The sequence below is a fragment of the Stenella coeruleoalba genome (genome assembly GCF_951394435.1).
Source record: "Stenella coeruleoalba genome assembly, chromosome: X".
NCBI lineage: Eukaryota > Metazoa > Chordata > Mammalia > Artiodactyla > Delphinidae > Stenella > Stenella coeruleoalba.
The window spans coordinates 122849731-122864240 of record NC_137152.1 but is presented as its reverse complement, the minus strand read 5'-3'; the positions used below and the strand labels follow the sequence as shown (position 1 = coordinate 122864240).

General features: G+C 39.8%; 1 protein-coding gene across 14 annotated transcripts in view; it reads left to right on the top strand.

The window, feature by feature from the left end:
• F8 (coagulation factor VIII) overlaps positions 1 to 14510 on the top strand; it is a 122585-nt gene that overhangs the window by 77245 nt on the left and 30830 nt on the right. For 10 of the 14 annotated variants that reach the window (XM_079911279.1, XM_079911281.1, XM_079911277.1 and 7 more), the window contains 3 exons: positions 7806 to 8018; positions 8301 to 8529; positions 8720 to 8902. In XM_079911279.1, coding sequence (XP_079767405.1) covers positions 7806 to 8018; positions 8301 to 8529; positions 8720 to 8902 — 625 coding nt within the window. Of the gene's footprint in view, positions 1 to 7236; positions 7308 to 7805; positions 8019 to 8300; positions 8530 to 8719; positions 8903 to 14510 lie in introns of those variants that run through there. The other 4 variants (XM_079911270.1, XM_079911273.1, XM_079911271.1 and 1 more) reach the window with 4 other exon arrangements.

Below are 14510 nucleotides of genomic sequence, written 5' to 3'. Positions count from 1 at the left end.
GCCCCTACATATATATTTTTTTAACATCTTTATTGGAGTATAATTGCTTTACAATGGTGTGTTAGTTTCTGCTTTACAACAAAATGAATCAGTTATATATATACATATGTTCCCATATCTCTTCCCTCTTGCGTCGCCCTGCCTCCCACCCTCCCTATCCCACCCCTCCAGGCGGTCACAAAGCACCGAGCTGATCTCCCTGTGCTATGCGGCTGCTTCCCACTAGCTATCTACCTTACGTTTGGTAATGTATATATGTCCATGCCTCTCTCTCGCTTTATCACAGCTTACCCTTCCCCCTCCCCATATCCTCAAGTCCATTCTTTAGTAGGTCTGTGTCTTTATTCCTGTCTTACCCCTAGGTTCTTCATGACATTTTTTTTCTTAAATTCCGTATATATGTGTTAGCATACGGTATTTGTCTCTCTCTTTCTGACTTACTTCACTCTGTATGACAGACTCTAGGTCTATCCACCTCATTGCAAACAGCTCAATTTCGTTTCTTTTTATGGCTGAGTAATATTCCATTGTATATATTGCCACATCTTCTTTATCCATTCATCCGATGATGGACACTTAGGTTGTTTCCATCTCCGGGCTATTGTAAAGAGAGCTGCAATGAACATTTTGGTACATGACTCTTTTTGAATTATGGTTTCCTCAGGGTATATGCCCAGTAGTGGGATTTCTGGGTAATATGGTAGTTCTATTTGTAGTTTTTTAAGGAACCTCCATACTGTTCTGCACAGTGGCTGTATCAGTTTACATTCCCACCAACAGTGCAAGAGGGTTCTCTTTTCTCCACACCCTCTCCAGCATTTATTGTTTCCAGATTTTTTGATGATGGCCATTCTGACTGGTGTGAGATGATATCTCATTGTAGTTTTGATTTGCATTTCTCTAATAATTAGTGATGTTGAGCATTCTTTCATGTGTTTGTTGGCAGTCTGTATATCTTCTTTGGAGAAATGTCTATTTAGGTCTTCTGCCCATTTTTGGATTGGGTTGTTTGTTTTTTTTTTGTTATTGAGCTGCATGAGCTGCTTATAAATTTTGGAGATTAATCCTTTGTCGGTTGCTTCATTTGCAAATATTTTCTCCCATTCTGAGGGTTGTCTTTTAGTCTTGTTTATGGTTTCCTTTGCTGTGCAAAAGCTTTGAAGTTTCATTAGGTCCCATTTGTTTATTTTTGTTTTTATTTCCATTTCTCTAGGAGGTGGGTCAAAAAGGATCTTGCTGTGATTTATGTCATAGAGTGTTCTGCCTATATTTTCCTCTAAGAGTTTGATAGTTTCTGGCCTTACATTTAGGTCTTTAATCCATTTTGAGCTTATTTTTGTGTATGGTGTTAGGGAGTGAGCTAATCTCATACTTTTACATGTACCTGTCCAGTTTTCCCAGCACCACTTATTGAAGAGGCTGTCCTTTCCCCACTGTATATTCCTGCCTCCTTTATCAAAGATAAGGTGACCATATGTGCGTGGGTTTATCTCTGGGCTTTCTATCCTGTTCCATTGAGCTATGTTTCTGTTTTTGTGCCAGTACCATACTGTCTTGATTACTGTAGCTTTGTAGTATAGTCTGAAGTCAGGGAGTCTGATTCCTCCAGCTCTGTTTTTCTTTCTCAAGATTGCTTTGGCTATTTGGGGTCTTTTGTGTTTCCATACAAATTCTGAAATTTTTTGTTCTAGTTCTGTGAAAAATGCCAGTGGTAGTTTGATAGGGATTGCATTGAATCTGTAGATTGCTTTGGGTAGTAGAGTCATTTTCACAATGTTGATTCTTCCAATCCAAGAACATGGTATATCTCTCCATCTGTTTCTATCCTCTTTAATTTCTTTCATCAGTGTCTTATAATTTTCTGCATACAGGTCTTTTGTCTCCTTAGGTAGGTTTATTCCTAGGTATTTTATTCTTTTTGTTGCAGTGATAAATGGGAGTGTTTTCTTGATTTCACTTTCAGATTTTTCATCATTAGTGAATAGGAATGCCAGAGATTTCTGTGCATTAATTTTGTATCCTGCTACTTTACCAAATTTGTTGATTAGCTCTAGTAGTTCTCTGGTAGCATCTTTAGGATTCTCTATGTATAGTATCATGTCATCTGCAAACAGTGACAGCTTTACTTCTTCTTTTCCGATTTGCATTCCTTTTATTTCCTTTTCTTCTCTGATTGCTGTGGCTAAAACTTCCAAAAATATGTTGAATAATAGTGGTGAGAGTGGGCAACCTTGTCTTCTTCCTGATCTTAGTGGAAATGCTTTCAGTTTTTCACCATTGAGGACGATGTTGGCTGTGGCTTTGTCATATATGGCCTTTATTACGTTGAGGAAAGTTCTCTCTATGCCTACTTTCTGCAGGTTTTTTTTATCATAAATGGGTGTTGAATTTTGTCGAAAGCTTTCTCTGCATCTGTTGAGATGATCATATGGTTTTCCTCCTTCAATTTGTTAATATGGTGTATCACGTTGATTGATTTGCTTATATTGAAGAATCCTTGCATTCCTGGACTAAACCCCACTTGATCATGGTGTATGATCCTTTTAATGTGCTGTTGGATTCTGTTTGCTAGTATTTTGTTGAGGATTTTTGCATCTATGTTCATCAGTGATATTGGCCTGTAGTTTTCTTTCTTTGTGACATCTTTGTCTGGTTTTGGTATCAGGGTGATGGTGGCCTTGTAGAATTAGTTTGGGAGTGTTCCTCCCTCTGCTATATTTTGGAAGAGTTTGAGAAGGATAGGTGTTAGCTCTTCTCTAAATGTTTGATAGAATTTGCCTGTGAAGCCATCTGGTCCTGGGCTTTTGTTTGTTGGAAGATTTTTAATCACAGTTTCAATTTCAATGCTTGTGATTGGTCTGTTCGTATTTTCTGTTTCTTCCTGATTCAGTCTTGGAAGGTTGTGCTTTTCTAAGAATTTGTCCATTTCTTTCAGGTTGTCCGTTTTATTGGCATAGAGTTGCTTGTAGTAATCTCTCATGATCTTTTGTATTTCTGCAGTGTCAGTTGTTACTTCTCCTTTTTCATTTCTAATTCTGTTGATTTGAGTCTTCTCCCTTTTTTTCTTGATGAGTCTGGCTAGTGGTTTATCAATTTTGTTTATCCTTTCAAAGAACCAGCTTTTAGTTTTATGGATCTTTGCTATTATTTCCTTCATTTCTTTTTCATTTATTTCTGATCTGATTTTTATGATTTCTTTCCTTCTGCTAACTTTGGGGTTTTTTTGTTCTTCTTTCTCTAATTGCTTTAGGTGCAAGGTTAGGTTGTTTATTCGAGATGTTTCCTGTTTCTTAAGGTAGGATTGTATTGCTATAGACTTCCCTCTTAGAACTGCTTTTGCTGCATCCCATAGATTTTGGGTCGTCGTGTCTCCATTGTCATTTGTTTCTAGGTATTTTTTGATTTCCTCTTTGATTTCTTCAGTGATCACTTCGTTATTAAGTAGTGTATTGTTTAGCCTCCATGTGTTTGTATTGTTTACAGATCTTTTCCTGTAATTGATATCTAGTTTCATAGCACTGTGGTCGGAAAAGATACCTGATACAATTTCAATTTTCTTATATTTACCAAGGCTTGATTTGTGACCCAAGATATGATCTATCCTGGAGAATGTTCCATGAGCACTTGAGAAAAATGTGTATTCTGTTGTTTTTGAATGGAATGTCCTATAAATATCAATTAAGTCCATCTTGTTTAATGTATCATTTAAAGCTTGTGTTTCCTTATTTATTTTCATTTTGGATGATCTTTCCATTGGTGAAAGTGGGGTGTTAAAGTTCCCTACTATGAATGTGTTACTGTTGATTTCCCCTTTCATGGCTGTTAGTATTTGCCTTATGTATTGAGGTGCTCCTATGTTGGGTGCATAAATATATACAATTGTTATATCTTCTTCTTGGATCCCTTGATCATTATGTAGTGTCCTTCTTTGTCTCTTCTAATAGTCTTTATTTTTAAGTCTATTTTGTCTGATATGAGAATTGCTACTCCAGCTTTCTATTGGTTTCCATTTGCATGAAATATCTTTTTCCATCCCCTTACTTTCAGTCTGTATGTGTCTCTAGGTCTGAAGTGGGTCTCTTGTAGACAGCAAATATATGGGTCTTGTTTTTGTATCCATTCAGCCAGTCTGTGTTTTTTGGTGGGAGCATTTAATCCATTTACATTTAAGGTAATTATCAATATGTATGTTCTTATTCCCATTTTCTTATTTGTTTTGGGTTCGCTATTGTAGGTCTTTTCCTTCTCTTGTGTTTCTTGCCTAGAGAAGTTCCTTTAGCAGTTGTTGTAGAGCTGGTTTGGTGGTGCTGAACTCTCTCAGCTTTTGCTTGTCTGTAAAGGTTTTAATTTCTCCATCAAATCTGAATGAGATCCTTGCTGGGTAGAGTAATCTTGGTTGCAGGTTTTTCTCCTTCATCACTTTAAATATGTCCTGCCAGTCCCTTCTGGCTTGCAGAGTTTCTGCTCAAAGATCAGCTGTTAACCTTATGGGGATTCCCTTGTGTATTATTTGTTGTTTTTCCCTTGCTGCTTTTAATATATTTTCTTTGTATTTAATTTTTGACAGTTTGATTAATATGTGTCTTGGCATGTTACTCCTTGGATTTATCCTGTATGGGACTCTCTGTGCTTCCTGGACTTGATTAACTATTTCCTTTCCCATATTAGGGAAGTGTTCAACTATAATCTCCTCAAATATTTTCTCAGTCCCTTTCTTTTTCTCTTCTTCTTCTGGAACCCCTATAATTCGAACGTTGGTGTGTTTAATGTTGTCCCAGAGGTCTCTGAGACTGTCCTCAGTTCTTTTCATTCTTTTTTCTGTATTCTGCTCTGCAGTAGTTATTTCCACTATTTTATCTTCCAGGTCACTTATCCGTTCTTCTGCCTCAGTTATTCTGCTATTGATCCCATCTAGAGTATTTTTAATTTCATTTATTGTGTTGTTCATCACTGCTTGTTTCATCTTTAGTTCTTCTAGGTCCTTGTTAAATGTTTCTTGCATTTTCTCTATTCTATTTCCAAGATTTTGGATCATCTTTACTATCATTATTCTGAATTCTTTTTCAGGTAGACTGGCTATTTCCGCTTCATTTGTTAGGTCTCGTGGGTTTTTATCTTGCTCCTTCATCTGCTGTGTGTTTTTCTGTCTTCTCATTTTGCTTATCTTAATGTGTTTGCGGTCTCCTTTTTGCAGACTGCAGGTTCGTAGTTCCCGCTGTTTTTGGTGTCTGTCTCCAGTGGCTAAAGTTGGTTCAGTGGGTTGTGTAGGCTTCCTGGTGGAGGGGACTAGGGCCTGTGTTCTGGTGGATGAGGCTGGATCTTGTCTTTCTGGTGGGCAGGTCCACGTCTGGTGGTGTGTTTTGGGGTGTCTGTGGCCTTATTATGATTTTAGGCAGCCTCTCTGCTAATGGGTGGGGTTGTGTTCCTGTCTTGCTAGTTGTTTGGCATAGGGTATTCAGCACTGTAGCTTGCTGGTTGTTGAGTGAAGCTGGGTATTGGTGCTGAGATGGAGATCTCTGGGAGATTTTCGCCATTTGATATTACGTGGAGCTGGGAGGTCTCTTGTGGACCAGTGTCCTGAAGTTGGCTCTCCCACCTCAGAGGCACAACGCTGACTGCTGACTGCAGCACCAAGAGCATTTCATCCACACGGCTCAGAATAAAAGGGAGAAAAGTAGAAAGAAAGAATTAGTAGAAGCAGAAAGAAAGAAAGAAAGAAAGAAACAAAGGAGGGAGGGAAGGAGGGAGGAAGGAAGGTAGGAGGGAAGGAAGGAAAAGAAGAAAGAAAGAAGATAAAGTAAAATAAAGTAAGATAAAATTAATAAAGTTATTAAAATAAAAAAATAATTATTAAGAGAAAAAGAAACGGACAGATAGAACCCTAGGACAAATGGTGGAAGCAAAGCTATACAGACAAAATCTCACACAGAAGCATACACATACACACTCACAAAAAGAGAAAAAGGGGAAAAAAGTATATATCTTTGCTTCTAAAGTCCACCTCCTCAATTTGGGATGATTCGTTTTATATTCATGTATTCCACAGATGCAGGTACATCAAGTTGATTGTGGAGCTTTAATCCGCTGCTCCTGGGGCTGCTGGGAGAGATTTCCCTTTCTCCTCTTTGTTGTCACAGCTCCCGGGGCTCAGCTTTGGATTTGGCCCCGCCTCTGCGTGTAGGTCGCAGGAGGGCGTCTGTTCTTCGCTCAGACAGGACGGGGTTAAAGGAGCCGCTGATTCGGGGGCTCTGGCGCACTCAGGCTGGGGGGAGGGAGGGGCATGGCTGCAAGGCGAGCCTGCGGTGGCAGAGGCCGCCGGGACGTTGCCCCAGCCTGAGGCGCGCCGTGCGTTCTCCCGGGGAAGTTGTCCGTGGATCCCGGGATCCTGGCAGTGGCGGGCTGCACAGGCTCCCCGGAAGGGGGGTGTGGATAGTGACCTGCGGTTGCACACAAGCTTCTTGGGGGCGGCAGCAGCAGCCTTAGCGTCTCCTGCCCGTCTCTGGGGTCCGCGCTTTTAGCCGCGGCTCGCGCCCGTCTCTGGAATTCCTTACAGCGCTCTTAATCCCCTCTCCTCGCGCACCAGGAAACAAAAACCCTACGTATATTTTTAAATGATGGAATATTAGTCCATTATATGATTTTATGGTTTACTTAACCACCTACTTTGAACAACCTTTTAGATAGTTTTTTTTTTTTTTTTTTTTTTTTTTTTTACTATTTAAGTAATGCTGCAGCCACGACCCTCTTCCTAGGATAAAATTCCAGGAGTGCAATGTACATGAACATTTTAAGATTTTCTCTAATGAATTATCTATTAATGTTATTTGCATAGTTGAAATTTTTGGAGGGAGTGCTTTTCTTGTTCATTTATATTACCTTGTATATTATAGATCATTGATATATTAATGATCATTGATCATTTTAGTGAATAATATTTTTCCAAGTTTGTTTTCTCTTAATTTTGTATATAATGGTTTTTAAAATAAAACAGGTTTGAAATTTTAGGTAGTAACCCATAAATCTTTCCTTTATGACACTTTCATAGCTTTTTTGTTTATTAAAATCCTTCCCTATACAGAGATTTTTTTTTCTTAAAATCACCTATACTTTTTTCAACTTTCTTTTACAGTTTAATTTCTTAACATTTAACTTTTTAATCCATCGATAATTCCTGTAGACTAGAATTTGTTTTTGGTGTGTGTGAGCCAAAGATCAAGGTAGTTTTATTTTTTCCAGAAACAGTCATCCATTGTCCCAATTGATTGTTTACATGAAGGATATCGGAGGATCTAAAATTATGGGATTGTGAGTGAATTTTTTTCTGACTTCAATTTTATTTTACTTTCCATATGTCCCATGAAAATGTATGATTTTTTTAAATTTGAAAAACAAGTCTTCTTTAAATATCATAAGTATTCATCCTGGCATTTGTCATGAAGAACCTTAATTTAAGAGTATCAGTTCCTGGAGTTAGGGTCTCTTAAAACCCCTGTGGTGATATTTTCCCTTTTACTTTGGAATTGCTTTTAAGTATTTAGAAATTTTCTCCTTTGCAACTTTGAGTTCATGCCATAAAGATTTTGGAATTCAAAAATGTCTCAGTTTCTTTTGTAGATCTTTAGGTTTGGGTTCTAACAACATCCATACTCTGTACCATTTCCTCCAGCTATTAAAAACCTGGATAAAAACCCCCCAAATCGGCATTGCTATTAGGGCTATAAACCCTAACCTAAGAACTTTACAAGATCTTAAAACATAACACTTGCTTTTTTAAATTTCTTTTCTTTTTTTTTCTTGCTCTGCAGGTAACATTTAAAAACCAGGCATCTCGTCCCTACTCCTTCTATTCTAGCCTTATTTCTTATGAGGAAGATCAGAGGCAAGGAGCAGAACCTAGAAAAAAGTTTGTCGAGCCTAATGAAACCAAAACTTACTTCTGGAAAGTGCAGCATCATATGGCACCAACTACAGATGAGTTTGACTGCAAAGCCTGGGCGTATTTTTCTGATGTTGATCTGGTAAGCAGGTCTGTGTTGTGCTGGCCTCTTTCTGGTTTAAAAGAAAGAGGCTTTGTGTTATGTTGGAAGTTTGGTATTTATCCTAAGCATAATGGGAAGCTTTAAATAGGGGAGGTGTCATCATATTTATGGCTTAGACATATCGCTCTGGAATCTACTAAAGAGGAAGAAATTGTACTGTGGGAAGATGGGGAGTGGGTTGGAGTGGCATAAAAGTTGATGAGAAATCCACTCTGGTTCATGGGTGAGAGAACTTTTGCTCACAGGACTGGTGTCTTTCAGGAAAAAGATGTGCACTCAGGCTTGATTGGACCCCTTCTGATCTGCCGCACAAACACTCTGAGCGCTGCCCATGGGAGACAAGTGACAGTGCAGGAATTTGCTCTGTTTTTCACTATTTTTGATGAGACCAAGAGCTGGTACTTCACTGAAAACATGGAAAGGAACTGCAGGGCTCCCTGCAACATCCAGATGGAGGACCCCACTTTTAGAGAAAAGTATCGCTTCCATGGTAATATATTCCACACCCAAATATTACTCGCTGCGAAATGAACCTTGAGCCTGAGATTTCGACATTGTATGATTTGAGGCTATATGTATGGGAGTGGAATCCTCATAGGGATCAATATTTTTTGACTGGAGTGGAGGGAAAGACACTTATACAACAGATTTTAACAGCTTTCTCTGTGTTCTTTCTCCAGCAATCAATGGCTATGTGATGGATACACTACCTGGTTTAGCAATGGCTCAGGATCAAAAGATCCGATGGTATCTGCTCAGCATGGGCAGCAATGAAAATATCCATTCTATTCATTTCAGTGGACATGTGTTCACTGTACGGAAAACGGAGGAGTATAAAATGGCAGTCTACAACCTCTACCCGGGTACGAGCCACTTTGTGCTCTTTCTTCAACTTACTGTGCTTGCTGAAAACCTACTTTAAAGGTCTGTGCCCTGGGGATATGTCCAGTGAACAAAGCAGACCAACTCCCTGCTCTCGGGTAGCTTACTTTTTCAAGTAACTTTACCCTACAGAGAGATAATAAATAAATTAGCAAGTGAACATGATAATTTCAGATACAGATGATGTGCTATAAAGGAAATAGAACAGAAGAAATGGATAATTGATGTCACAGCACTTTCCTAGGAAAAAGGGATTTTTCTACCACCTCAAATCCCACATGGCACCAGTAGTTTCCCAAAGACTGATTTGTTTATGTATGAAAGCAATATATTGATTAAGCACTCCTCACAATGTTGATCAAAACATAATTTCATTTTAGTTCTCCAGTGTCCCTTTAAAACAGGTTTAATAGTGAAAGTAAACTTCCCCTGTTTCTGTGTAAAAATTCTGATAAGCCCAGTGACTTTAAGCTCACTTTTTTTTTAAACATCTTTATTGGAGTATAGTTCCTTTACAGTGGTGTGTTAGTTGCTGCTGTATAACAAAGTGAATCAGCTATACGTATACTTATATCCTCATATCCCCTCCCTCTTGCGCCTCCTTCCCACCCTCCCTATCCCGCCCCTCTAGGTGATAACAAAGCACCGAGCTGATCTCCCTGTGCCATGCAGCTGCTTCCCACTAGCCATCTATTTTACATTTGGTTGTATATATAAGTCCATGCCACTCTCTCACTTCGTCCCAGCTTCCCCTTCCCCCTCCCCGTGTCCTCAAGTCCATTCTCTGTGTCGCTTCTTTATTCCTGTCCTGCCCCTAGGTTCTTCAGGACCTTTTTTTTTTTTTTAATTCTATATATATATATGTGTTAGCATATGGTATTTGTTTTTCTCTTTCGGACTTACTTCACTCTGTACGACTGACTCTGGGTCCATGCACCTCACTACAAATAACTCAATTTCATTTCTTTTTATGGCTGACTAATATTCCATTGTGTATATGTGCCACATCTTCTTTATACATTCCTCTGTCGATGAACACTTAGGTTGCTTCCATGTCCTGGCTATTGTAAATAGTGCTGCAGTGAACATAGTGGTACATGACTCTTTTTGAATTATGGTTTTCTCAGAGTATATGCCCAGTAGTGGGATTGCTGGGTCATATGGTAGTTCTATTTGTAGTTTTTTAAGGAACCTCCATACTGTTCTCCATAGTGGCTATATCAATTTATATTCTCACCAACAGTGCAAGAGGGTTCCTTTTCTCCACACCCTCTCCAGCATTTATTGTTTCTAGACTTTGATGATGGCCATTCTGACTAGTGTGAGGTGATACCACATTGTAGTTTTAATATGCATTTCTCTAATGATTAGTGATGTTGAGCATCCTTTCACGTGCTTGTTGGTAATCTGTATGTCTTCTTTGGAGAAATGTCTGTTAGATCTTCTGCCCATTTTTGGGTTGAGTTGGTTTATTTTTGATATTGAGCTTCATGAGCTGCTTCTATATTTGAGAGATTAATCCTTTGTCAGTTGCTTCGCTTGCAGATATTTTCTCCCAATCTGAGGGTTGTCTTCTCGTCTTGTTTATGGTTGCCTTGGCTGTGCAAAAGCTTTGAAGTTTCATTAGGTCCCATTTGTTTATTTTTGTTTTTATTTCCATTTCTCTAGGAGGTGGGTCAAAAAGGATCTTGCTGTGATTTATGTCATAAGGTGTTCTGCCTATGTTTTCCTCTAAGAGTTTTATAGTGTCTGGCCTTACATTTAGGTCTTTAATCCATTTTGAATTTATTTTTGTGTATGGTGTTAGGAAGTGTTTTTTTTGTTTGTTTGTTTTTGCGGTATGCAGGCCTCTCACTGTTGCGGCCTCTCCCGTTGCGGAGTACAGGCTCCGGACACGCAGGCTTAGCGGCCATGGCTCACGGGCCCAGCCGCTCCACAGCATGTGGGATCTTCCCGGACCGGGGCACAAACCCGTGTCCCCTGCATCGGCAGGCGGACTCTCAACCACTGCACCACCAGGGAAGCCCAGAAAGTGTTTTAATTTCATTCTTTTACATGTAGCTGTCCAGTTTTCCCAGCACCACTTATTGAAGAGGCTCTCTTTTCTCCATTGTCTATTCTTGTCTCCTTTTTCAAAGATAAGGTGACCATATGTGCGTGGGTTTATCTCTGGGCTTTCTATCGTGTTCCATTGATCTATATTTCTGTTTTTGTGCCAGTACCATACTGTCTTAATGACTGTAGCTTTGTAGTATAGTCTGAAGTCAGGGAGTCTGATTCCTCCACCTCCATATTTCTTTCTCAAGATTGTTTTGGCTATTTGGGGTCTTCTGTGTCTCCATACAAACTTTAAGATTTTTTGTTCTAGTTCTGTGAAAAATGCCATTGGTAGTTTGATAGGGATTGCATTGAATTTGTAGATTGCTTTGGGTAGTATAGTCATTTTCACAATGTTGATTTTTCCAATCCAAGGCCATGGTATATCTCTCCATCTGTTTGTATCATCTTTAATTTCTTTCATCAGTGTCTTATAGTTTTCTGCATACAGGTCTTTTGTTTCCTTAAGTAGGTTTATTTCTAGGTATTTTATTCATTTTGTTGCAATGGTAAATGGAAGTGTTTCCGTAATTTCTCTTCAGATATTTTTGTCATTAGTGTATAGGAATGCAAGAGATTTCTGTGCATTAATTTTGTATCCTGCTACTTTACCCAATTCATTGATTAGCTCTAGTAGTTTTCTGGTACCATCTTTAGGATTCTCTGTGTATAGTATCATGTCATCTGCAAACAGTGACAGTTTTACTTCTTCTTTTCAGTTTGGATTCCTTTTATTTCTTTTTCTTCTCTGATTGCCGTGACTAAAACTTCCAAAACTATGTTGAATAATAGTGGTGAGAGTGGGCAGCCTTGTCTTGTTCTTGATCTTAGTGGAAATGGTTTCAGTTTTTCACCATTAAAAGTGATGTTGGCTGTGGGTTTGTCATATATGGCCCATATATGGTTGAGGTAATTTCCCTCTCTGCCTACTTTCTGGAACGTTTTTATCATAAATTGGCGTTGAATTTTGTCAAAAGCTTTTTCTGCATCTATTGAGACGATCATATGGTTTTCCTCCTTCAATTTGTTAATATGGTGTATCACGTTGATTGATTTGCGTATATTGAAGAATCCTTGCATTCTTGGACTAAACCCCACTTGATCATGGTGTATGATCCTTTTAATGTGCTGTTGGATTCTGTTTGCTAGTATTTTGTTGAGGATTTTTGCATCTATGTTCATCAGTGATATTGGCCTGTAGTTTTCTTTCTTTGTGACATCCTTGTCTGGTTTTGGCATCAGGGTGATGGTGGCCTCGTAGAATGAGTTTGGGAGTTTTCCTCCCTCTGCTATATTTTGGAAGAGTTTGAGAAGGATGGGTGTCAGCTCTTCTCTAAATATTTGATAGAATTTGCCTGTGAAGCCGTCTGGTCCTGGGCTTTTGTTTGTTGGAAGATTTTTAATGACAGTGTCAATTTCAGTGCTTGTGATTGATCTGTTTATATTTTCTATTTCTTCCTGATTCAGTCTTGGCAGGTTGTGCATTTCTAAGAATTTGTCCATTTCTTCCAGGTTGTCCACTTTATTGGCATAGAGTTGCTTGTAGTAATTTCTCATGATCCTTTGTATTTCTGCAGTGTCAGTTGTTACTTCTCCTTTTTCATTTCTAATTCTATTGATTTGAGGCTTCTCCCTTTTTTTCTTGATGAGTCTGGCTAATGGTTTATCAATTTTGTTTATCTTCTCAAAGAACCAGCTTTTAGTTTTATGGATCTTTGCTATAGTTTCCTTCATTTCCTTTTCATTTATTTCTGATGTGATCTTTATGGTTTCTTCCCTTCTGCTAACTTTGGGGTTTTTTGTTCTTCTTTCTCTAATTGATTTAGGTGTAATGTGTGGGGTTGTGTTCCTGTCTCGCTAGTTGTTTGGCGTGGGGCATCCAGCACTGGAGCTTGCTGGTCATTGAGTGAAGCTGGGTCTTAGCGTTGAGATGGAGATCTCTGGGAGAGCTCTCGCCGTATGATATTACATGGGCCCGGGAGGTCTCTGGTGGTCCAATGTCCTGAACTCGGCTCTCCTACCTCAGAGGCTCAGGCCTGACACTCAGCAGGAGCACCAAGACCCTGTCAGCCACATGGCTCAGAAGAAAAGGGAGAAAAAAAAGAAAGAAGGAAAATAAATAAATAAAATAAAATTATTAAAATTTTTAAAAATTATTAAAATTAAAAAGCAATTTAAAAAAAAGAAGAGAGCAACCAAACCAATAAACAAATCCACCAGTGATAACAAGTGCTAAAAACTATACTAAAAAAAAATGGACAGACATAACTGTAGGACAAATGGTAAAAGCAAAGCTATACAGACAAAATCACACAAAGAAGCATACACATACACACTCACAAAAAGAGAAAAAGGAAAAAAATATATATAAAAAGGAGGAGAGCAACTAAATCAATAAACAAATATACCAGTGATAATAACCTCTAAATACTAAACTAACATAAACATAAAACCAGAAACAAATTGATGCAGAAAGCAAACCCCAAGTCTACAGTTGCTCCCAAAGTCCACCTCCTCTATTTGGGATGATTCGTTGCCCATTCATGTATTCCACAGATGCAGGTACATCAAGTTGATTGTGGAGCTTTAATCCGCTGCTCCTGAGGCTGCTGGGAGAGATTCCCCTTTCTCTTCTTTGTTCGCACAGCTCCCGGGGCTCAGCTTTGGATTTTGCCCCGCCTCTGCGTGTAGGTCGCAGGAGGGCGTCTGTTCTTAGCTCAGACAGGACGGGGTTAAAGGAGCCACTGATTCGGGGGCTCTGGCTCACTCAGGCCGGGGGGAGGGAGGGGTACGGATGCCGGGCGAGCCTGCAGTGCACTAGCCGTGGTGCACTAACCCCTTCAGGCTGTGTTCACGCCGCCAACCCCAGTCCTCTCCCTGCACTCCGACCCGAAGCCTGAGCCTCAGCTCCCAGCCCCGCCCGCCTCGGCGGGTGAGCAGACAAGCCTCTCGGGCTGGTGAGTGCTGGTTGGCACCGATACTCTGTGCGGGAATCTCCCCGCTTTGCCCCCCGCACCCCTGTTGCCGTGCTCTCCTCCGCGGCTCTGAAGCTGCCCCCTCTGCCTCCTGCAGTCTCCGCCCGCGAAGGGGCTCCTAGTGTGTGGAAACCTTTCCTCCTTCACAGCTCCTTCCCACTGGTGCAGGTCCCGTCCCTATCCTTTTGTCTCTGTTTTTTCTTTTTTCTTTTGCCCTACCCAGGTACGTGGGGAGTTTCTTGCCTTTTGGGAGGTCTGAGGTCTTCTGCCAGCGTTCAGTAGGTGTTCTGTAGGGGTTGTTCCACATGTAGTTGTATTTCTGATGTATTTGCGGGGGGTAAGGAGATCTCCACGTCTTACTCCTCTGCCATCTTGAAGCTCCTCCTACCATAGTCTGCTCACTCTTAAGTAATAAACAGTCCTGCAGTCACTTTACATCACAAATATAGTTCAGGTCACAAATTACAATGTCTACTCCAAGATATTAATCAAAATTCTGAACTTGATTTAAGTTCAG